This window comes from Lissotriton helveticus, chromosome 12, assembly GCF_964261635.1.
Source record: "Lissotriton helveticus chromosome 12, aLisHel1.1, whole genome shotgun sequence".
Classification (NCBI taxonomy): domain Eukaryota; kingdom Metazoa; phylum Chordata; class Amphibia; order Caudata; family Salamandridae; genus Lissotriton; species Lissotriton helveticus.
In genome coordinates this window covers 552,615,058-552,639,401 of record NC_136073.1, presented here as the reverse complement: position 1 = coordinate 552,639,401, position 24,344 = coordinate 552,615,058, and the positions used below count along the sequence as shown (strand labels likewise).

At 46.3% G+C, this 24,344-nt stretch overlaps 1 protein-coding gene and 1 long non-coding RNA gene across 5 annotated transcripts in view; one reads left to right on the top strand and one right to left on the bottom strand.

The window, feature by feature from the left end:
- Positions 1–24,344, bottom strand: part of ARL2BP (ARF like GTPase 2 binding protein) — a 284,386-nt gene that overhangs the window by 28,088 nt on the left and 231,954 nt on the right. For all 4 annotated transcript variants that reach the window (XM_078671594.1, XM_078671597.1, XM_078671596.1 and 1 more), the window contains exon 6: positions 3,763–3,859. In XM_078671594.1, coding sequence (XP_078527720.1) covers positions 3,763–3,859 — 97 coding nt within the window. The remainder of the gene's footprint in view (positions 1–3,762; positions 3,860–24,344) is intronic.
- Positions 1–24,344, top strand: part of LOC144799960 (uncharacterized) — a 315,778-nt gene that overhangs the window by 251,596 nt on the left and 39,838 nt on the right. The window lies entirely within an intron of this gene.

Below are 24,344 nucleotides of genomic sequence, written 5' to 3'. Positions count from 1 at the left end.
GAAGCAAAGAAGATGAGAAAGAAACTGATTTAGCAATGCAAGCATGCACACAAAATACAACTAAAAGCGACCACCAGATTAATTTGGCTTATCTACAGCATTTATATAGGGCACACTAAAATACCAGTTTAGGAACATGATTAAGATATTTAAAAACCCAAACATAAAAATGCGTTGCGACTTAGGGCCGCAAAAAACACTTAAGTGTGGCTCACATCGCTAATCTGTGTGTTGAAAGTCTGCGCTATATAAAAATGCATAAATACATACATAAATAAATACCGCCTTCGGGTAAAGTCTGCGCTATATAAAAATGCCAAATTAAATAAATAAATAAATACATACCGCAAAACATCCTCGTTACAGGCAGGCCGGGGGCGGTACTGCGGGACACCTCTGTGACGTCTTTCCCGGGCCGCGCTCTGATTGGCTGCTGGCCCGGGACCTGACGTGCAACCAGGACGAGGAGCCGGCAGCTGGAAGTGGCGTGAGCATTGCGGCCCCGGGGCTCCCGTGACCAGGAAGGAGCCCTGGATACTGTTTCCCTTAAAGTCCCGGTCCCGAGATGGGGGACCGGGTGAAGACCCGCGGGGCGAAGCGGGCGCACTGAGGAGGCGGGGCTCCCATGTGGAGAGAGAGTCCCGCGTGATGTGGGGAGAGCCTGCAGCTGCGGAGGAAGGGAAGGAGCCTGGAGACCCGGGGAGCGCCTGCCAGACACCGGTGAGTGGAGCCGGGAGGAGAGGGGCTGGTGTGTGTGGAGGGGTCTCTGTGTATGCGTGTAGGTGCGGCGGCGACGGGGGGGTGTGTGTGCCTGTGTATGGATGTGTATGTGCGCATGCGTGAGTGGCGGTGTGGCTGTGTATGTGCGCATGCGTGAGTGGCGGTGCGCGTGCAGGCAGTGATATGCAAGCAAAGCTCGTACACCTTCTCGTCCTTCCTTCCCTCGAGACAGCTAACTATACGTCTCCGACCCTGGACGCATCCTTTGGATGCTCATTCCAGGGCGAGACCTAAAAACAACAGTTGATGGACAGAATGCATTCACCCCAGTACTAAGATCTGTGCCTAAATCCATCGTTTTTTGCTCACCATGCCATTCCAGTTTGAACCCAGCCATATGCAAATCAGTCTTGACCCTGTGCCCCATTGGAACAGTCCAGCCCGAACTGCATTGTTCTGCATATTGTCCATCAATTATGTGTCTTTTAGTTTTAGAAAGTTGGCCACTTTAGATAATTGGTGCCTGCTGCCTGTCTCTGATCACATGTCTGGGGTGGGTGGCGGCTGGGCTTTGTGTATACCCCATTGACAGCCACACACAATGGGAGTTTAGGTGTGACTTGATGGTTCATCCTGGCAGGATGGGAGGGAGGAGCTGGACCAAGTTTCACTTACACCTGAATAGGATGTGTCCTGCTCCCACACAAAGGGCTGCATAACCCACTCGAGTGATCAACTGATAGCTAAAAGTTGGCTTGGGGGGGGAGAGGGGAGTTTGGAGGTTAAGTCTACATTCTCTGAAGTATACGGCGCACTACATGGGGAATCAAAGGGAATGTAATGCAAAGTTGATGTAAAACTGTGATAAGGACAAACTATTGCTTATTCCTTAAACGTGAAGAGAATAAAGACTGTTAAATAAAAGAAAAAAGAAAGTAAAAAAAAAATATGGTGAGTCTGGCACCAGGGCTGGACTTCTGAGCACTTCAAAGACCTGTCTCTTAAGTCTCCCCCACATCAAAGGCACCACTGGGTACTGGGCAGTACTGAACCTCAGACACCACCACTTCAATACACTTCTGGACCTGTGGATACTCTGCCAGGAAGAAGGACTGCTGTGCTGCTGAAGGACTGCCACTCTGCTGGATTGCTGCTTTGCTGTGATGACCTGCTGCACCCCTGCCTGGGTGAGAAGGACTGACCTGCATCACTTGTTCTCACAGGCCAGAGTGACTCCAAGGGCTAGTAGACTGGCCTCCTGAGGTCTCATGGACATAAAAGACTTTCCACCCCTCTACCTGGACTCTGCTACCTGTGAGTCTACCCTGCCAAGCAGAGCTCCGCCAGTTCTGGACCCTTGGAAGTGGGTCTATGGTGCTTGCCAGCGGACCTGATGCATCTTCTCTGCTGAGCAACGCATCCCCAAGCAGAACCGATGCCTTTACTCGGCTTAGCGCCACATCCCTGAGCAGATCCGACACATCGTCACTGGGGATTGGACCAGTTGCAAAAGACGTGCATTGCTGTAGCCTCCCGCATCTTGGGACTGACGCATCGCCTTTGGAACCACCACTTCGTAACGTCTTTCCTGGCGAAAGCTCCTTGCATCCCTCATTGATGGTAGCCTCAATGACAACGCAGAAGCTCCACATCGCACCTTCACCGCACACCAGAACCAACACATTACCTTGGCTTCGCCTCGCATGCTCGACAACATGACTCGCATGGCAGCCTCACTGCATTTCGGAACCTTCTGCTGTACAATGTTCAGCTGGCCTAACCAGGTCCCTGTAGCCGGCAAGCAGTCAATCGGGGTCGACCTGAACTTGTGACTTTTTCCCAGTCCGTTGTGACCAGGTATCCCTCTATAGCGTTTTGAGCTTTTTGGTGCTATCTTTTACTATAAGCTTTAAAATTCGACATCTCCAGTTCTACCAATTGAATTTTTGTCGTTTTGGTCTTGTTTTATTTATTAAAATCTACTCTATGTTTCTAAACTTGGTGTGGGATTTTTTGTGTGTGTTTTTTTACTGTTTTACTGTTTGAAGTGTTGCCCAAAAACTTTACACATTGTCTCTGAATTAAGCCTGACTGCTCTGTACCAGGCTACCAGAGTCACAGTGAGCACAGGTTAATTTGGGATTTTCTTGTGCCTTACCCTGACTAGGTTTGTGGTTGCTGCTTGACCAGGGCTCACACCCCAGTCAACCAACAACCCTATTTCTAACAACTCCAAATTTATTGAGAGAGTACGCATAGGACCTGCAGTCCTATTCCTTCCCGTTACCACCCTGTAGTCTCTGACTACTCTTCTACCCAGTCCCTGTAAACTCATACCCCTCAGGATGCCTCTAATCAGCCATTTTCCCTTACTAAAACACATAATAAAACGCTGGTAAAGCAACCACGCAAAGGTTTCTTAGATTTAGGTTTCCTCTAATTTGCCGCAGCCTCTCCCTTGCCCTAGCAGTGAAGCCCTTACTTTTTGGAACAGGGAAAGATAGATTTGTTAATAGAGTTGTCACAACCAATCCTCACCCACAGCCAACTCTCTGTATGTAGACGATGTGCTGCATATGTTACAGATCCTGAATATAATAATCCCCAGATTAAGGACTGCTATAGCTATGAGCGTCTACCCACCACTGACAACACTATAAGGGTGAGTGACAATGAGCTTCAAATAGAAGACACATTCATACAATGCCTGGGCACAGAGGTCTTTTGCGGTCTTGAAACTCTAGATTGGTATTATAATGCAAAAGTCCTGGCATGCCTTAAAGTACCCACAATTCCCAATAACAATGTATTACCATTAATTGGGTGTGTTCCTGCACATCTACTTAGGACCTGAAACCTCTGGGATAGTTACTACCTGCACTTGTCTCCTTCCTTTTCAAGCACTGATTGAAGATACGCAATACAATGGAATATTTTGGCCCAATCCATCAAGTTTGTTTTTTTAAAACTATGGTCACAATGTTATCAGCGTTGAAGCGCATATGACTACTCCCAATTCTAAATAAATAGAGAAATACTTACTGCTCTGTAATCAATAAACATTTCTTTGAATGCCAAAAAGTCAGTAAAAGTGAGAAGCATGTCAAATATATCCCCGGCTATCTCATCTTTATGTAATCTGTAAAAGAATTTTAAAATGTCTCATTAAAATGCTCTCTGACAAATGTATCCACTAAAACAGGGAAAATCCTTAAACCATGTACTCTGAACAAAGCAAATGTATACATTATTTTATACTGACCAAGGCACACAGTAAATAAATAATTCCCAAAGTACAATTTTTACATATGACATATTACAACATACTACAGCACATTGATATTCTTATTGGATAGATTCTCTGGATGAAAAATGTTGATAGCTTCATGACTATAACTACAAGATACATAACTAATGTCAAGTGTAATAGCAGGGGTTAACATTACTTCTCCGCTGCTGTCAGCTCCCTGAACAAAGGCTCTATAATAATGTGATTATAGTTGCATCACTTCAAGAAAGTAAGATCATTCTCCTGGCATTAAAGCAGGACCTATGTATGTATGTATGTATGTATTTATTTTTGTATAGCGCATATGTCACCATTCGGTCTCAGAGCGCTGCTGAGTCTGAGTTGGAGAGAACAGGGGGCGGTGGGTTGTTTAAAATAGCCAGGTTTTTAGATTCTTGCGAAACATTTTGTGGTTGGGGTTGGTTCTAATGAAGAGTGGTAAGGAGTTCCAGGTGGTGGGGCCTATTTTTGGGAAACTTCTGTCACCATTTCTGACAGTCCTGACCTTTGGGACTTTTAAAAGGTGTTTATTAGATGAACGTAGAGTCCTTCCCGGGCAGTAGCCCTGGAGCTTTCTCTGAAGGTATGTTGGCCCCTGTCCATTGATGGACTTGTGCACTAGGCAGCAGATCTTAAATTTGATGCGCTTTCTAATTGGGAGCCAGTGGAGAGTCCTTAGGCACGGGGCTGAAGGGGTACGAGGAGGGAGGTCAAGAGTCAGCCTTGCAGCGGAGTTTTGCACGGTCTGAAGTTTGGTTAGGAGGCCTTCGTTCACATCAGCCAATAGTGCATTCCCATAGTCAAGGCGGCTGATTATGAGGCCCTGGATGAGGGGTTTCCGGGAAGCAAGTGGAATCCACTTGAAGATTTTTCTTAGGTTTCTCATCTGCCCAATGCAGGTATGAACCACTTTATTTATGTGTTGGGACAGGGTCAACTTGTCATCGATGATGATACCCAGGTTTCTAGCAGGTTTCTACATACCATGGGGAGAAGAGAACTCCCAGAAGAGGTCAAAGGTGAACTCTTAGGTCTTAAAAAATCTTCTTCAACATTGCTGACCTTCCTATAGTTACATTCTTAAATATTCTGAAATTCCAGAAGAACTCAGAAGTGGAATTTCAAGACAGTAACAAGGACCACCTAGGTTGAGTGGGGAATAGCACTAGTGAAGGGTCATGGGCACGTTTTATAGTTGTCAGGTGGGGTAAGGAATTAGTATTTTTACTGAAGGAAATCCTCTCCTAATGAATGGAACAAGGCAAGCTTTGAGCCTGTAACACATGCTAGTGACAGATCGGTGCTGCACTCACTAGGCTTTGGGATACACAATGTCTTAATGGTTAAAATAACAAGTTACTTACCTTCGGTACCGCTTTTCTGGTGGATACAGTATCTGCCTGTGGATTCTTCACCTTACTACCCCTGCTCCAGCATTCCCTGGAAATTATTTTCTTAGCTCTCCCACGTTGACGAGGACGTCATAAAAGCACAGCTCCACTCGCGCCACAGTATGACGTCACTGGAGCCATAAGAAGACCTCATCGACGTGCTGATGTCAGTTCCACCCTTTTTTCCGAGCCTCCGAGGCAAACGGGAGGACCAACAACATTTCCACAAGTACACACAGTGTACAAAATATATATACAAAAATACATACAGTATATACATAAACAGAAAGGAAAAGTTAATAAACAAAGCACTTCCTAGCAGCAAACTGTATGCTTGAAAATGACATATATAAAAAAAAACTATGTCAGACATTTATAACTTTCTCGGTATAAACAGGAGGGCAAAGGGGAGGCGAGTGGGTAAGTGAGGAATCCACAGGAAGATACTGTATCCACCAGAAAAAGCATTACCGAAGGTAAGTAACTTGTTCTTCTGATGGATACATCTGCCTGTGGATTCCTCAACTTTTCAATTGAATCCCCAAGCCGTTCCGCTTGCGGAGGAGGGTGTCCACCTGACTATACCAAAAAATCTTGCAGAACAGAGCATGAAAAATGGCCATCCCTCCTAACCTCAGAATCCAAGCAGTAATGCTTCGCAAAGGTGTGGAGGGAAGCCTAAGTTGCCACCTTACAGATGTCCACAACAGGAACACCTCTAGTCAAAGCAGAAGAAGAAGACTTAGCTCTGGTGGAAAGAGCTTGAAAACCTTCAGGTGGCTTCTTCTTGGCCAGGGCGTAGCAGATCTTGATACACAATATGATACACCTGGAGAATGTTAGTTTGTGGACAGCTTTTCTTTTTATTCGTCCAATGTAGCCCACAACGAGCTGATCATCCAGCCTTAGCTCCCTGGTCCAGTCCAGGTAGAAGCTGACCGCCTTCTTAGGGTACAGGAGATGAAGTCTCTCCTCCTCCTTGGAAGGGTGGGGAGGAGGATAGTAGGTAGGTAAAGTAATAGACCATCCTATATGGAAAGGAGTAACCACCTTAGGCAGGAAAGCAGCCCTGGTCCTTAGAACCATCTTTTCTGTATGAATGGTTAAAAACTGAGGTTTTGAACTAAGAGCCTGAAGCTCACTTACCCTCCTGGGCGAGGTAATAGCAATCAAAAAGACAGTCTTGAAAGAAAGAAGCCTCAATGGGCAACTATGAAGAGATTCAAAAGATGACCCCATCAGAAATGTAAGAACTAGATTCAAATGCCACTGAGACATAATGAAGGGAGTGGGAGGAAACTTATTGGTTAGGCCCTTAATGAACCTCATAACAATGGGGGATTTCAATAAACACGGCTGATCCGGTAAACAGAGAAAAGCCAACAAACATCCCTTTACTGTAGCCACAGCACAACCCTGCTGGGCCAAGGAAAGTGAAATTCCCAGAATGTTAGACAAATAGACCTTCAAAGGATCAATGGACTTCTCTCTACACCATTTCACAAATTTAGACCACCTAGAGGAATAAATAGATTTGGTTGAGTGTCTCCTGGATGATAAAATAACATCCACCACATCCGGTGGGAGAGAGAAAGAACTCCGGTTGCCCCGTTCAAGCTCCAGGCATGAAGGTGCTGGCTCTGGAGGTGGGGGTGTAGAACCTGCCCCTGCGACTGCGAGGGGAGGTCTGTCCTTAGAGGGAAATGAGTGGAGGGAGCGACAAGAGGTGAAGAGATCTGTGTACCACGCCCTTCTTGGCCAATCCGGGCGAACATAATGACTTGGGCCTGGCCTTGGTGAACCTTCCTCAGTAGTTGAGGAATTAAGGGTATTGGAGGAAACGCATAAATGAGTTGCGAGCTCCAATCCAATTGAAACGCTTCCCCCAACGTCCCCCTGCACCGGATACTGAAAGCTGCAGAACGCCGGACAGTGCGCGATCTCCCAAGTGGCAAAAAGGTCCACCTGAGGAAACGTCCACATTTTGAAGATGTGATGGACCACATCTGGATGAAGACGCAACTCATGATCGGTCGAGTAATGCCGACAGACTGTCAGCACGTACATTCAGCACCCCGGCCAGATGATTTGCAAACACACAAATCTGATGGCCCCGAGCCCAGGACCAAAGTTGCAGAGCCTCTCAGCAGAGAAGATACAACCCTACACCTCCCTGTTTGTTTATATACCACATTGCGGTAGTGTTGTCCGTCAGGACTTGAATTGACTGACCGCGGAGAGAGAAAAGGAAGGCCATGAGAGCCAAACGTATTGCCTGCAATTCCAAAAGGTTGATGTGAAGCAACCTCTCCTCTGGAAACCAAAGCCGTTTGATCTCCAGATCCCCCATGTGAGCACCCCACCCTAGAGGGGAGGCATCTGTGATCACCGTGGCCATCGGTGGAGGAGGCTGAAAGGCCTTTCCTTGAGACAGGTTGCCCTGCACACTCCACCAAGACAGCTCCGCCCGCAGTGACACTGGAGATTCTGATCTTCTCCCAGAGATCTCCATTGTGCTGATACCACTGCCTGTGGAGGCACCATTGGAGTGCCCTCATGTGCCAGTGTGCATGGTTGACCAACAGTATGCAGGAAGCGAACAGACCAAGCAGGAGTAGGAATCATCTCCTGTATGTCGAGAATGGTCTGCAGAGGCGGGAAAGCTTGACGCACAGTATGACCAGTACTGCCCCTATGAAGAGGCTGCGCTGAGAGGGCACCAGGTGAGATTTGGGTACATTTATTGAGCAACCGAAGTTGAACAACAATTGCGTTGTTGCATGCAAGTGGAGCAACACCATCTCTGGAGACTTGGCTTTTAGCAGCCAGTCGTCCTTGTAAGGGAAAACAGGAACCCCAGACTTTCTGAGATGTGCTGCCACCACCGCCATCACCTTTGTGAAGACCCATGGTGCGGAAGTGAGACCAAACGGAAGGACCGCAAACTGGTAGTGTTGTGACCCTACCATAAACCAGAGATACTTCTGACGCGACTTCAGGATGGGAAGATAAAAATATGCATCCTGCAAATTGATCAACACAATCCAGTCTTCCTGTTGCAGCGCCAGAAGAACCTGAGCCAAGGTCAACATTTTGAACTTTACCAGCCGTCCTTTTTGGGAATTAGGAAATGACGGGAGTAACATCCTTGATCCCTTTCCTGCTCTGGAACCACCTCCATCGCCCCTTTCTGCAACATGACAAGAACCTACTGTTGGCAGAGCAGTACATGGTCCTCTGAACACCAATCCTAGCAAGGAGAGTAAGGAGGGGGAAACTCTAGAAAATGGGACACCCGACTCCCTACAGGACCAGCATGCTCCAAGATGGGGGAGCTAGAGCTGTTTTCCCGTGGTACCCGTGGGGCGGTGTTTCCCAAACTGTGCGCCGAGGCTCCCTGGTGCGCCGTTAGGAGTTGCCAGGGGCGCCACGCACAATTTGGGAAAGAGCTTGTGCCGAGGTAGCAGCTAATCATGTGAGAATGTAGTAAATAAAAAATGATGCGTCTTTTGACGCCCTCTGACAGATTCCACCACCAACGTCAGTACTGCTCTCTAATTAGGGCTCCACTCTACTCTGTATTTGTTTCCGTCTGCATTGTTTTTTCATTTTATCTGCAGTTATCCGTATTTAGGGTTTTCTGAGACCATGAACCTGGAACTGGTATTTTTCCTATTTTCTTTCACCAGAAAAGGAACACGGAGCGACTTAAACAGCTGCTCCATATTTCACTTAATGCACTACCCCGAGGGCAGCACGAGTTTGTGGCCTCTCTGGGGCAGTGCATTCTATGTCATCCAGTGCACTTTCCCTGTCTGCACCCGGTGCACTTTCTGAAAAGTGCACCATCGCTGAAACAGGGAAAGTGCGCCGTATTCATAATACTGCCCGGGTGTCTTAACTACAGGACATGAAAAAACTTTCTAAGCATTATCTGTTGATGATTGATATTTTTGATGACTGGCTTGATTTGGTATACAAATGAGAGATCTTTGTCATACCTTATCGAAACATCGCAGGGAATGTACTGGGACCTCGTTTTCACTGTAAACTCAGACACTGAAAGGTTTTACCCAATACAGTTTTATTCACTAGAAAACCTAGCAACGTCTACACATATTCTGAAATGTATTTCTGATTGGGCTGCGTAGCTCCTATTTCTCTTGATTTGACAGAAATCTTTTAGATTGTAGGTGGTTGTCAGGATTTCTCTTTTTGTTCGACTCAAGTGAAGAAAGTTGTCTGTCATCCACCGGGGATGTGTTTCACAGGAAATGTAATATTTGTATCCTGGTCGAAGGGCTTGGCCAGTTGACGGAGACCTTCTCCATCATCTGCATGGGAGATGATGTAAACAAGTATCCTCAAGGAGATGCTAAAGAGAGGTAGAGATAGGGTAGAAACTTCAGGAACCCCACAAAGAATTGGCCTCAGAGCCAACGCTGATGATCCCATTTTTATTTTTTGATTGTGCCCAGAAAGGAACGTCTGGCACTGCTTGAGCAATACCCCCCTAACCAGTGCTTAATTTGCGCCAGTGGTTTCCGGTGCTCCGCACCAGCACTTAATTTGCGGCAATTGCAGGGGTTCATTTTGGCCGGTACTTGAAGGTGGGGCCCACGGGCACACGTTTTTGGGGACTGGCACCTGTTTTTCCTCAACAAACTTTTATCCGGGGCAAGAGACCGAGAGAAAAACGCAAAAGGGAGAAGAAAGAGAAATATGGAAAAGCCAAAGCAAAGGGAGAAAGTAGGGATGAAAAAGAACCTGCGAGTGTGAGCAAAAGGGGCAGGGAGTGTCAGATGTGGAGGAAGGTTGAAGTGAGTTGGAACTATGGGCACAGAAAAACTCAAACCTCCCATAGTTTAACAATAAAAATATCCAGTCCTGAATGTATAATTCGTTTTTTTACGTATCAGAATCTTAGACGGGAAGAACCGGTGTCCTGTGAAATGTTCCACTTTGCTGTGAGCAACAAGCATTGGCAAAGGCATTAGGTCTCACCTATGCGAGATCTATTGGCTTTGTCAATTATTTTTGAGCCATTCTGTACAGCAGCACAGCTTCTGTGCTCCATTGCTAAAAGCAATGAGGGCGGCAGGATACTGAATGGGAGGGGGAAGTAGGATGTGGCGCTAAAACAGAGCTGCCATCCTCAAACCTGGGGTACCTGGTTTGAGTCTTGGCATCAGCTCAACATCCTCTGGATCTGGGCCAATCACTCAATCACCTTTTCTTTCCAAAAATAAAAAATGTGAAGTTGTTCGATGTAATTAGTGCTCATTTGAAGTGCTAAAAAAAGAAAAATATGAATTTGTGGAATGTAACTGGTGCTCCTGTAAAGCGCTGATCCCTTCAAGTCGAGTTCGCGCTATAAAATAAAATGCCAAAAAAAGAAGAAATGGTACATTAATCACAGCATTAGCAGCCAATGGACACTAATTAACATTAAGTAATCTGTACTTTGGTCATGCCCTCGCAAACAAAATGAAGTGACGCCTCAAATATTCTGTCGAATTCGAAGGCAGCAAAAAAGAGTGAAAAGGATGCAAAAAATGTTAAGTAATGGGTGGGCTAAACGCCCCATTTTAGAGGAGTTTTTTTTAGACACAAGCGATCATCACCATAGCGCGCTGCCTGCAAGCGAGACCTAAAAACGGGCTTACATTCCTCCACCGGTAAAAAAAAGTGATATGATGGGGAGCCACGGCCAACTGCCAATTAGGTCGAGGGAGCCACAGGTCGAAAAAGTTTGGGAACCACTGCCGTGGGGGGACAGGAGAAGAGGAGGAGGAGGAAGACTGCTGCAGAGAGGCCCCTCGAAGACGGACTCGACTTTTTCCCCTGTACGACCTGTACAGAGGATTCTGTTGTTGTTGTTGCTGAGGCTGCTGACGGCCTCGAAAGGAAGCCGCCTTCCCAAAACCTCGATACCTCTTGTAGCCATAGCCCCTAGGCTGAGACTGCAGGTCTAAAGATCTTGCAGTAGCCCTACTGTCTTTAAAACGCTGCAAAGCAGAGTCCGCTTTTGTACCAAACAATCTTGAGCCATCGAAAGGCAGATCCAGTCCATCATCCCCTTTTGTATCGCTTTGTTCGCCCTAAGTGTGGCAGGGTATGCTCAGACGCGAGTCCCTTGTTCACTTGGCCACTGGATTCAAGATAGCCTGGCTGATGAGGATTATGAATCCGAAACCGGTCCCAGGATGCTTGTTTCCGGTCCAGGGAAGACATGGCTTGGCAGTTCGGGCTGGACTGTTCCCACAAGGCACAGGGTCAGACTGATTTGCATATAGCCATGTCTGAACTGGGGTGGCTGAGTGAACTAAAGAATGGTGATGGATTAAACCCAGATCAGTTGACTGGGGGTGAGTGTTTGATTTGTTCAAACGCTCCGTCCATCATCCCCTTTTGTATCGCTTTGTTCGCCCTAAGTGTGGCAGGGTATGCTCAGACGTGAGTCCCTTGTTCACTTGGCCACTGGATTCAAGATAGCCTGGCTGATGAGGATTATGAATCCGAAACCGGTCCCAGGATGCTTGTTTCCGGTCCAGGGAAGACATGGCTTGGCAGTTCGGGCTGGACTGTTCCCACAAGGCACAGGGTCAGACTGATTTGCATATAGCCATGTCTGAACTGGGGTGGCTGAGTGAACTAAAGAATGGTGATGGATTAAACCCAGATCAGTTGACTGGGGGTGAGTGTTTGATTTGTTCAAACGCTCCGTCCATCATCCCCTTTTGTATCGCTTTGTTCGCCCTAAGTGTGGCAGGGTATGCTCAGACGTGAGTCCCTTGTTCACTTGGCCACTGGATTCAAGATAGCCTGGCTGATGAGGATTATGAATCCGAAACCGGTCCCAGGATGCTTGTTTCCGGTCCAGGGAAGACATGGCTTGGCAGTTCGGGCTGGACTGTTCCCACAAGGCACAGGGTCAGACTGATTTGCATATAGCCATGTCTGAACTGGGGTGGCTGAGTGAACTAAAGAATGGTGATGGATTAAACCCAGATCAGTTGACTGGGGGTGAGTGTTTGATTTGTTCAAACGCTCCGTCCATCATCCCCTTTTGTATCGCTTTGTTCGCCCTAAGTGTGGCAGGGTATGCTCAGACGTGAGTCCCTTGTTCACTTGGCCACTGGATTCAAGATAGCCTGGCTGATGAGGATTATGAATCCGAAACCGGTCCCAGGATGCTTGTTTCCGGTCCAGGGAAGACATGGCTTGGCAGTTCGGGCTGGACTGTTCCCACAAGGCACAGGGTCAGACTGATTTGCATATAGCCATGTCTGAACTGGGGTGGCTGAGTGAACTAAAGAATGGTGATGGATTAAACCCAGATCAGTTGACTGGGGGTGAGTGTTTGATTTGTTCAAACGCTCTGTCCATCATCCCCTTTTGTATCGCTTAGATCCAGTAGAGCAGCCTGAACATCTGATGAAAAACCTGAGCCACGCATGTCTTCTCATAGCAACTGAAGAACCCATCACCTGGGCAATGGACTCTGCAGTGTCCAGACCCGACTGAATGACCTAATGGGCAGCTGCTTGTGGATCTGAAAGAGCCTCAAGAAAATAAACTTGATCATCCTCAGGAAGTTTTGGGGCAGGCGTGGATGGGTTAGGGAAGAACGTCCTTAGAATGACTGGTTCATTGAAATAGAAGAGAGAAGGGACCTTAGGAATGAACTTGGGGTTCGTTCTTAGAATGACCATTTGATCAGTGAATCGCAGAAATTGATTGGAAATAGTTAATCCCTGTATCTCACTAACCCTCCTTGTCGAAGTACGAGATAGAAGAAGGGCGACTTTCCAGGTCAAATACTTCAATTCTGCCTTGTGAATGGGCTTGAATGGTTGTTTTAGCAACTGAGACCACACTACATAAAGTTGCCATTCCGGAAGTGGAGCTTTGATGTGCGGAAAAGCTCTAAATAGTCCCTTCATAAATTGTTTTACCACTCTTAATGACCATAAAGTCGGAATATGTGGTGATCGTCTGTATCTTGAAATGGCCGCCAGGTGAACTCGCACTGACGAGTGAGAAAGGCCTGATCTTGCTAGAGAAAGCAAGTAAGGTAGGATGTCTTCCGGAGCAGAGAGAAACGGATCTAACTCCGTACGTTTGCACCATATACAGAAGCACTTCCACTTAAGCTTTTAGGTCTTGTTGGTACTTTCAGCTCTAGATTTGCCAATAATGTCTTTGCAGTCTTGGTCAATGTTCAAGCCTCTAAATTCCAAGAACTCAGGAGCCAAGCATGCAGCTGCAGAGAAGCTGGCTCCAGGTGACGCACTTGGCCTTTGTTCTGTATCAACAGCGCTGGCGTTGGAACCAGACGGATGGGCTGCGAATCTGAGGAGTTCCGTGCACCAGTGTTGCCTGGGCCACCTGGGGGCAATCAGATTGATGCAGCAACGCTCCCCTTTCATCTTCGTGAGGATCCTGGGTATGAGAGGAATGGGGGGAAAAGCATATGCATAGATCCCTGAGTTTGGGAGAGGGAATCTGCTTGCATAGAATCAGCATTTGGAGTTGAGGTGGGTCGCAAATAGATCCAGCGCCTGTCCAGCTGTGCTTGTTCCAGCTCCCATTCGTGACAGCTGTTGTTCGTCCTGCTTAATGTATCCGCTAAGGTATTCCGGAGACCCGGGACATGCTCTGCTGTCAGAGAGAACACCGAAGACCCTTGTATTCGAGGAAGTAAAGCCCAAGAGAGAGGAAAATAGCTTTCAGTTCCAGTCTGTTTATGTGCATCTGCCGTTGAGCCAAGGACCACTTCCCTTGAACTTGTAGGTCCTGCAAGTGTCCTCCCCAACCTTCCATAGAAGCATCCGTTGTTACTACGTAATCTGGGAGGACTGGAAGAAAAGACTAACCTTGGGACAGATGTGAAGTCTGGGTCCACCATCTCAGGGCCTCCTTCTTCCGAGAAGTGACGAAGATTACGTCGTCGAAGGAGCCTGAGGTCTGAATCCATTGACGCTGCAGTTCATCCTAAAGAGGTCTCATGTGCAAACGAGTTAGCGGCACAAGATCTATTGCGGAAGAGATCATCCCCAGTAGAGATTTGAACACTCTCACAGAAACTCACTTTTTTGTGCACAGCTTGAGTGCTAATGCCCGTAATCTGTGCAGTCTTTCTTCAAAAAGGAAAGCTTTGTTCTGGATGGTGTTCAGCTTGGCTCCCAGAAATGTTATCTGGTTTGGAAAGATTGAGGATTTCTGATAATTGACAGAGACCCAGCTTGTGGAAAAGAGATAGGCAATCTTTCGTGTCATTCTCCACACAGGCGAGAAGACGGCGCCTTTTGCAGCCAGTTGTCGAGGTAAGGGAATACCTGATGACCTTTGCTTCGCAAGGCTGCTGACACTGGAGCGAGGAATTTTGTGACCGTCTGTGGTGCCGATTTGAGGCCAAATGGAGAACTCTGAATTGATAGTGGGTACCAGCCACTGTGAACCTTAGGAATTTTCTGTGTTTTGGGTGAATACGGACATGGAAGTATGCATCCTCGAGAGCCAATGAAGTCATGAAAACGCCCTTGTTGAGGCGTCGTAGGATGTCCGAAAGAGTGATCATTCTGAAAGTCTGGCTCCTTAGAAATTTGTTCAATTTTCTGAGGTCTGGGATAGACCTTCACTCTCCCGACTTTTTGCGAATGAGACAGAAGTGGGAGTAAAAACCTTTCCTCCTTTGGGAAAAGGGGACCTTTTTTATAGCCCCTTTCTGAAGCATGGCCCATTCTTCTTTCTTGAGTAAGGGAAGGTGAGTGGGTGCGATCCCCTGGGAGGGGTATTGGGCGGTTTTTGGATGAATTCCAACGTGTGGCCATAAGAGATGAGATCCAAGATCCATTTGTCTGAAGTGATGTCTCGCGTTCTGAGATTGTCGCACCAATCTGGAGGAAAAGGGAAGCAGCTGGCACCCTGTTGAAATAACTGCTTGCGACCGGTGTAACGGCCTTGGGATCCTCGCTTTCGTTTGGAGCCCTGTCTGGAAAAACCAGCTGTATTTGCCTGGCGGTAAGTTTGCTGCTGGTAACCTTGACGGTATTGTGGTTGATAGGTTTGATAGTATTGGGAACGTTGGTAATTCCCTCTAAAATTGGAAAAGCCCCTGCCTCAGGCTCCCCGAAAGGGCGCTTTGCGGTATCGTAGGGTTCCAAGCGCTTTAGCAGTGTCCCCATCTTTTTTGATGGAGGTAAGTGCCTCATCAATATGGCTGCCGAACAGGCTGTCCCCATCATAGGCCATAACCCAAATTTGTGTTTCAACTTTAGGATGGAAAATGGCAGCGCCAGCTAATTGCCTGAAACCTGTTGTGAGAATGTCCATAGCAATGTCAATGATTTCCGACGCTGCTCTCTCTCCTTCCATGAGAATTTTAAGAAACTCATCTTTGCTATCCTCAGGGATGACTTCTTTCAGTGAACCTATGTCAGACCGCATTTGTCTATCATAACTGGCTAAAATGCCTAAAGCATTAGCCGCCCGAGGAGACTGCCGCCATTGATGAGAACTTCTTCCCAATTGAATCAAGGCGTCAACTTTCTTTGTCTGGTGGAGAAATTATAGGCGTAGATGGATTTTTTGACCGTGTCTGAGACGCCTGCGAGATCACTGCGTCAGGTTTAGGGTGACATATAAGACACGCAGGAGAGCCCTCTAGTGCTCTATATTTTTTGTCCAATCTTGGAAGCACCGGAACCACAGAAGCTGGTGTCTTCATGACTTTGATTTCTTCTTCCCAAATATGATCAATGATGGTTATTGATCTGAGAGTTTTTCTTGCCTGGTCCTTAAAATCATAAACGAAACAGTCCAACTGGTGCAGCACTGTAGGAAGATGAAATCTACTATCCATAATGTTGTGAAATCCTCCGATATCATCCGGAGGTGAGTCCGAGGGATGATGAGGCGGAGGGGATGGCACTGGTGCTACATAGTTATCCCACTCATCCGCTGGTGGAGTGGGATCTGGAATTTCTCCTTCTTCCTGCTCATCCTCTGATATAGTAGGGTCTTCTCTGGGAGGCAGAGGAGTAGTGGGACATGGTCGGAGGTGGAGGCTGCGGTGCATGTGGAGGCACCTGAGGAGGTGGAGGAGGCATGACAATATCCTCCTGAGGAAATCTTCTTTTATAGTCTGCCAACATATTCTGGAGGTCTAAAATTAATGTCGGAGGAAATTGCGAAGACTGCCGACTAGGCTGCTGAAAGTATTGTTGGTACTGAACAGGCGTGGCCTGGTAATGATGGTAAAACTGCTCCTCATCCTCATACTCGTCATCCTCCTACTGATATTTACCATTAAGTTCAGAAGGACTTCGTGCGGCTTGAAACTGGCCTTCGTCGTCATCTGAATCCTTAATATCCAAAAGATGGCTTAGAGGTAACGGAGACATTTTTGGTGTCCTGACTTGAGGTTGGCAGATTGTTGAAATGGAGTTGATGGAGCTGTTAGTCTCGTCGACGACGGAGACATTTTTGTCGTCGACGGTAAAGTAGTGATAGTCGACGTTACAGTCACAGCCGGTGAGACTGCTGTCATTGGGACATCTCCAGTCGTCGACACTGGCGTCGTCAACAGTGGCGTTCTCATCGATGATGGGATTTTCGTTGACGGTTTCGTCGCTGTCATCGACGACGATGACTTCGTCGTCAGTTGTGTCATTGTCGTTGTCTTCGTCGACGATAGCGTTGCTGACAGGCTCGTCGACGATGAAGACTTTACTCTCGTCAACGGCGTAGTGATCGACGATAAAGGCTGCATCGACAGTAAGGGAACTTTAATACTTGCCGTTGATGTGGTTAACGCTGTCAACGATTTCGATGACGAGAGGGTCACAGCAGTCGTCAAAGTGGAAACAGGCGTCGACGGTGACTTGACGCTGAAGAAGACTTTTGGCTTGATTTACCTTTGGTAAAGCCAGAAGACCCTGGTTTTTCCACTGGCACTCCTGAGGACTGAGGGGAACCAATCTCTGATGAGACCTTAGGCTGTTTCTCTTTTTTTTTTTAGATTCCTTGGCCACATGAGAGACTTTAGAATGTTTCCTTCTCTCTTCAAGCTGACCCTCAGGCAACCTGGGACTCTTGGTTGACAAAGAGGATGTGTCGCTATCCACATCAGAGGCAGCAGACTGCTTCTTCTTTAGCCAGATTAGAAGTCTTCCTTCTCTATCCCCCAGGGTTTTAGTAGAGAAGGTGCGGCAGATCTTGCATTGTTTTGTCTTATGGCTGGGATAGCGACAGTCATTATGTGCATCATCCACATGCACTCTCTTCTTCCCACAGGATTACAGGCTCTAAATAATCCAATTTTATCAGACATTCTTGCTAAAGAAATCTGAAAGAAACTTATCTGAAAAAGTGAAGAAAACTGAGCAGAGCTCAGGGAGACTCCCTTGCACAACGAAATGCGGTGAAAATCTGAGGGGCTCAGCTTCTCTGGGGAAGGTTCTAGAGGGTGCTGGTTGCTGATTGGCTGAGTTTTCACTTTGGTCCTTTTTGTAAAAGGAGACTAATAGGCTATATAATATATGGTTTCTACCATAATAGCTATGGAAAGGTACTATTTTTGACCTACTACTTTGTTATTTACGTACCGTGGGACTCCCACTACGACGACGGGGAATGATTCAGGCGCGTGAATCTATGAAAGATACCCAAATACTGGATAACATGGTTGCCCTGGCTTTGTTGAGCTAGATAATGACTCTTAGCAAGATAGGATTAGGAGTATAGAAAAACAGCATTTAATGAAAAATCCATACCCATTGGAGTAGGTTCCTGAAGCCTAGACAAGAAGCCTTCGATTTTTATGTTCATCTTGGAAAAGAGGTCTACTTGCGATGCTCTTCACTGTTCAAAACATCTGTATTTACTTTGGACACTGATGAACCAGTGATCTACTGAAGAAGTCTGCTTTTTTATATTTATTTATAGGTGTGACCTGAAGGCCCAATGCCAGGAACAAATGCTAGAGCCTACTTTGACAGGGTCCTGGATCTCATCCTTTCTTGCTTATCCAGAGTAAATGGTAGTCATGTTGCAGGTTTGCACCGCAATAGTATCGGGTGTGACAGAGTGAAGAAAAAGCATGATCGCAAGGCTAAGTTAACCCATCATAATTCCAGCATGCTGATGTGATACAGCTTATTTTCTGGAACCACGTTCCTTGAACTGACAGGTGATCAGTTTTTGCTGCCCAACCAATAACAGGAGCATCTGTTATGACCAACTGATGAGGTGTTTCTCCTGCAGTAGCACTCTCTTAATTCGTCTTCGTGAAAGGGGATTGAAAATATGCACCAGGAACATCTATTGAGAACTTTTATGTCAGTGTTTATAGATATAATGGAATAGCAACATTTTGAACATTTCTTTATTCAACCAGTAATTTGATGTTTTAAGATTAGAAGTGTGTTTGAATTCTTAATTTAGGCCTTCTTCTCCACTAAAAAATACTACTAGTAAACTCATTTGAGCCCTACTCAATCTTTCAAATACAAGTTTGTACATGAGAAACTGTACATCTACATTGATGACTACAATTCCTCTCTAACTTTTCTTCTTTCAACTCTTCTCTTCAAACACAGGTTTCTTTGATGTTGTTGTTGAGTGAGGGGTGTCCACTCACGTTTTTCAATTCATAAGAGTTTTCCTGCATAATCTTATATCGCCACTCTGCCTGCAATTGTTTTCTGCCTTCACAACATGTGTCCAAATCAGCTCATAACCTTGGATTTATCTTTGATTTCACTTTAATGTTTCTCATCAAATCTCCTCCATCCAAAGTTTGTTGTATTCATGTTTATAAAAATCATTAAAATACTTATTTTTCTTCTGAGAAACTACTACACCAAACCTCAGTTTTTATCGGCCTTGAATGGTTGTGTAACTCAATTGTTGGTCTTCCTGAATATGTTGCTGCGTTCATTCAGATTATTCTAAACTCTTGTGTTCCTCTATATTTTCATATCCCTATTGCACACATCTCCTTGCCCAACTTCACTGGCTACATTTGCATTTCAATTTAGGTTTCAATTTCTCTCTCTAGTCTTTGCGTGTGTGTGTGTGCGCACCTTGGTTCTGCTACATTTATCATTGGTTTCCTTACACACTCTTTGTTCTGCTTCTTTGCAGCTATAATTGTACCTCAGCCCCCTTGTGCATCACATCATTTCTGCTTGTTTTGTCTCTTAACACCAAAGATGGGGAACGAGTTCCCACTCAACCAGGATTCTTGCATTCATCTTCACACTTAAATCGTTGCTGATGGCTCATCTCCTTGAATTGAATTATCTAACATCCATGATCATGTGAATAATAGTTGTCTTTTCTTCCGTTTACTTTATCTGTTGTACGGTTCCTTTTTTATGCACTGTACAACACTTTAAAATTGTATGTCTCGTATTTGCACAGATTATACAGCTTTTATCCAAACAGTTGGGTTTAGGTTGCTGCTTGCACAGAAGTAGCTGTGCTGCCACATACCATTTTCCACCTGCTCTAAGAGTATGTTTTTCTTTTCTGGAGTGGAGTCACAACCTAACCACAACTCTTTAAAAAGACAAGATCATGGTCCTGAACCATATTTTTTCTACTGAATTGATTTGTAAGACAAAATCTGACTCAGTAGGGTATCCAAAGTTCACTCCAAAGGTCCTGGTATCAACTCAATCCGGGATCAGCAAGGTGCATGTTTTGCAGAGCTCCAAAGATAAGTAATGTCTGCACTTGTGCACATTGGCCTGGATATTTCCCCTGACATCAGCATATGTTCAACTATGCTAAAAGTAATTATACCTTTTATTTGGGAACCACTAAAAAGGGACGGTAGTTTTCAGGTTATATGCTTCATCCTAATTCACATCTGGTACTAGGTCATCTTCCCAGAGGAGTCAGAGTACAATGAGAACAGAATAGTTCAAGATGACCTTCCTGTCATCTTGAAGTGTGGCTGCTGTGTGGTGTTCTGCTATGTCTTCTTGAACAGGACCTTTCAATATCTGGACAATAGAATCAAACAGAAGGCAAAGGACATGTAAGAGGAGGGCAGAAATTGATGCCATAGGTTCTTGAGTGTACAGCTTCTGCAGAAAGATAGGTGTCGATTTGGAGGTCATCACTGTTGCATCTGTTGATGACAGCATCTTAAACATTGATCGTGACGTCCTATATGTTGAAACCCTGAATAGTGTATGCCTCCTCAACATCAAAGTCCTTAATGTCAAAGACCTTGGATGAGGTCTTGAACATGGGCATGCCAATAGGAAGGTTCTCATGCTATCAAATGTAAAACGACACAGATGGTGGCACCATTTTTCTAAGAGCAAACAAGGGTGTGTCAAGGGTGGTCCAGAATGATGCATGGTGAAAACGAAAACTACGCTGGCCCTCTGACAAAATGTAAACCTTAATGCAGGGAGGGGGCACACTTCTGTGTATGAGACAAGGAATCTCTCCCCAGAGCTCAAAGTTTGGCCTTTAGGTAAATTCCTTCTCTGTTCCTCACCCCGGATATGGACCTCCCCTCAAATAGGGCTCTCTTTTACAGTGTGGGATGGTGAAAGAAAACCTGCACAAATCTTTTCTTAAAAAAAACAGCCAGCAAAGTGAGAGCAGTTGAGGAAAAACAGCTGAGATGAACAAGTGTTGGCAAAACCAATATATCTGGGGTTTTTTGTTAGTAGAAGTGTTTGGTAACAGTTAAAAGATAACAATTATGTTGGTCCTAGTTGTATTATCAAAAGAAAATCATTTAATAAAGCACCATCTTGAGCTATATTAATACATATGCTGGAGTAGGTCCCTATGGTGAAAAGTCTGCATTAGCAGAGTTAACTTGTTCGTGTAGAGAACTTTTTATGAAAAGGAGTCAGAAGACGTTTGCATTGAAAGTAATCAACTTAAAAGGTATACATAGTAAAATATTGGATAGTAGAAACTTTTGACAAATAGAGTATTCTCGTTGTACCTTTAAGAAAGTCTACAAGTGTGGAAATTTGTAAACAAAATTGCTGTTAGTGGCTAGCGCCCTGCAGTAAGCGAAGACATCCAAACAGCCAACACCTCATACATAAAAAAAATATATAAAATATAGAAATGTTATTGTGGCAGCACAGTAAATATATCAAATAACACACACTGGGTCTCAACCTACATGTTGTATTTATAAACTACTTGATGGCTTCTTAATGTAATGGGAACACAAACGGGACAATACTGTATCCTTAAAATGCTATGACCTTGATGGAAAGCCCATCCAAGCAATGGAAATCCATGAAAAACACATGAAAGGCAACGGCTGAAGGGGATTGACCCTAAGCCCTGTACTTCTTAACATACTTTTCTGAAGTACTGATAAAATGCGGTTTTCAAAAGGCTTACACAATCTGTAGCCAAAACTGAAAAGGCAAAGTGAAATACTGTTTTAAGAATATCCTTTTGTTTTAGAAGAAGAAAAAGCTAAAGGAGAAGGCCAAGTGTTCAAACACCACTGGGACATGGAGGACAAAAAATAACCAAGGGCCAACTGATAGTGTTGGAGTTTGGATTGACTAGCATTCCATAAGGTTCTGCCACTGCAAGAATAATATGGCAACAGCATATGGGAGGAGGGAGCACACACAAGGAAAAAAATTGCATTAATAGCGAAAGATTTATAAACAGAGCACACACTGACAAGGGGATGGGTAGCTCATTGGTCTTATTTTCAAACTCACTTTTAATACAGAGCGGGTAACGGAACGTAAAAAAATGCTTCACAAACAGTTAGTGTAATGTAACCCAGAAGAAGTTCCTTACTTTTAATAAGCTATTTTCCAGTGGCTAGTTTATCTTCCCACAGATGCCTCACCTTGAGAAAACCTCCAGGTGCCAGCCTGGACCTGGAAACTTTACTTATATCAGTCTCTGCCCAGTGGCACTGGGTAGTCACATAGCGATGTCGCCTTTACATCACACCTGATCACAAGAAGCCATATAAAGTGCAGTTCTGCCCGCTATCGTCAGTTCCTTATGTGTTTCTGACATTATTCAGAGAAATAACAAAACCCACAAGCAATGCACCAATATATAGCCAAGCATTTAAAACACAGTATCACTGAAATCGTTTGACCACATCACTCAGTACAAGGAGGAAAGTTGGTGATAAGCAATCTCTGAAATACACAGAAACTGATTTAGATTTTGGCGGATGGGACCAAGACCACGGACTCTTTGTCAGTAAAATTGCTCTCCCACCCTCGAAGCTGCACCATTGAGTGAGGCCTCCCCCGAGCCCCTGCACTCTCGAGTGTTGGTGTTCGAGGCCCTGCTCCACCCGCAGGTTTACCTGCGCCTCATCCCTGGTGGTCCAATGGACCTCTGGCTCCCTTCTCTCGCTCCGCTTTCCACTCCGATTTTCACTCATTTTCACCCTCTTTTTAAATCTATTTTCTGCACTTTTCTGCATTTCTGCTTTATTTCACTTTTATTCTCCTTTATTCCTCCTTTCCCGACCGTTCTCCCACCCCGCTACTTCCCCCGCCGCCCCCCCCCCCAGCACGACCAGCGCAACCGGCCCAATCCAGCTCCCCTCGTCGTTCCCGACTCCCAGCTGCCCAGCCCTCCTCAACCCCTACTTAATGGCAGCCGCACAGCGGGCACGTTGCTGGCGCACCGAAGGCGCCCCAAAGGCAAGCCTGTCTGTGCCCGTCCGCGGCCAGCACCAGGAACCCTGGGCCTCCGCCCCACCAACGCTACGACCCAGCAGCACTCCACGCAGTCAACCCAGGCCGTAACAACTGCAAGCTAGCTTCACCAGCCGACACCCACGGACCCTTCATCTGTCACCGCTGCCGGCACACCTACAGCACCGCCAAGAACACAGACCACGCACAACCCGCCCACAAGAACACAACCGAACCCAAGACCCTGCAATGCATCCTCCTCAACGTCCGATCCCTCCACAAACACGCCACAGAAATCTGGGACCTCCTCGATAGCGATCTTCACCGAAACCTGGACCAACACCACCTCGGGACCGGACATCGCCATTCCCCACGGATATAAGATCTCCAGGAAGGACCGCCCCACCCGCCCGGGAGGAGGAATCACCATCGTCCACAAATCCACCCTGCGCCTGAGCACACTCCCCGATGAGCCCACAGACCTGATGGAACAACTTCACTTCAAGATACTGGCCAGCCCTACCACCACCCTCCAAGGAACCCTCATCTACCGACCCCCTGGACCCCGCGGACCTTTCGCCAACGCCATCACGGACATCATCTCCCTGCAGGCCATCACATTCACCAACTACAACCTGCTGGGAGACCTCAACTTCCACCTCGACAACCAACTGGACCCCAACACCACATCTCTCCTGGACAACCTCCACAACATTCGACTCCGCCAGATCGTGACCAAACCCACACACTCAACAGGACACACCCACGACCCCCTCTTCACAACAGGAAACTCCATCACCTTCAGCCACACCACCGAACTCCCACGGAGTGACCATCGATGAGTCCACTTCACCTTCAGAACACCCACCATCCACAGACACCAGTACCTACTCCCATGAAGAAACTGGACCAAAATCACAGACGGCCAGCTCACCTCCTCACTCAGCAACTCCACCCCAACCGTCACGGAAAACGATGACCCCAACACCACAGCCCGAACCCTGCACAGATGGATCTCTGACATTGCCAACACCATTGCCCCCTCAAGAAAAACAACAACACCCACGCCAAGAAAGCAGATGGTTTACCACCAAAATTCGAGAGTCCAGACGCACTTGCCGCCGCCTCGAAAAGGCCTAGAGGAACACCAAATCCACAGAAGCCTACAACAACTTCAGAGCCGCCACCAACGCCCACCACGAACTCATCAGAGAAACGAGGAAAAAAGAGATTGAAGACAGAACTTCCACACACGCACACAAC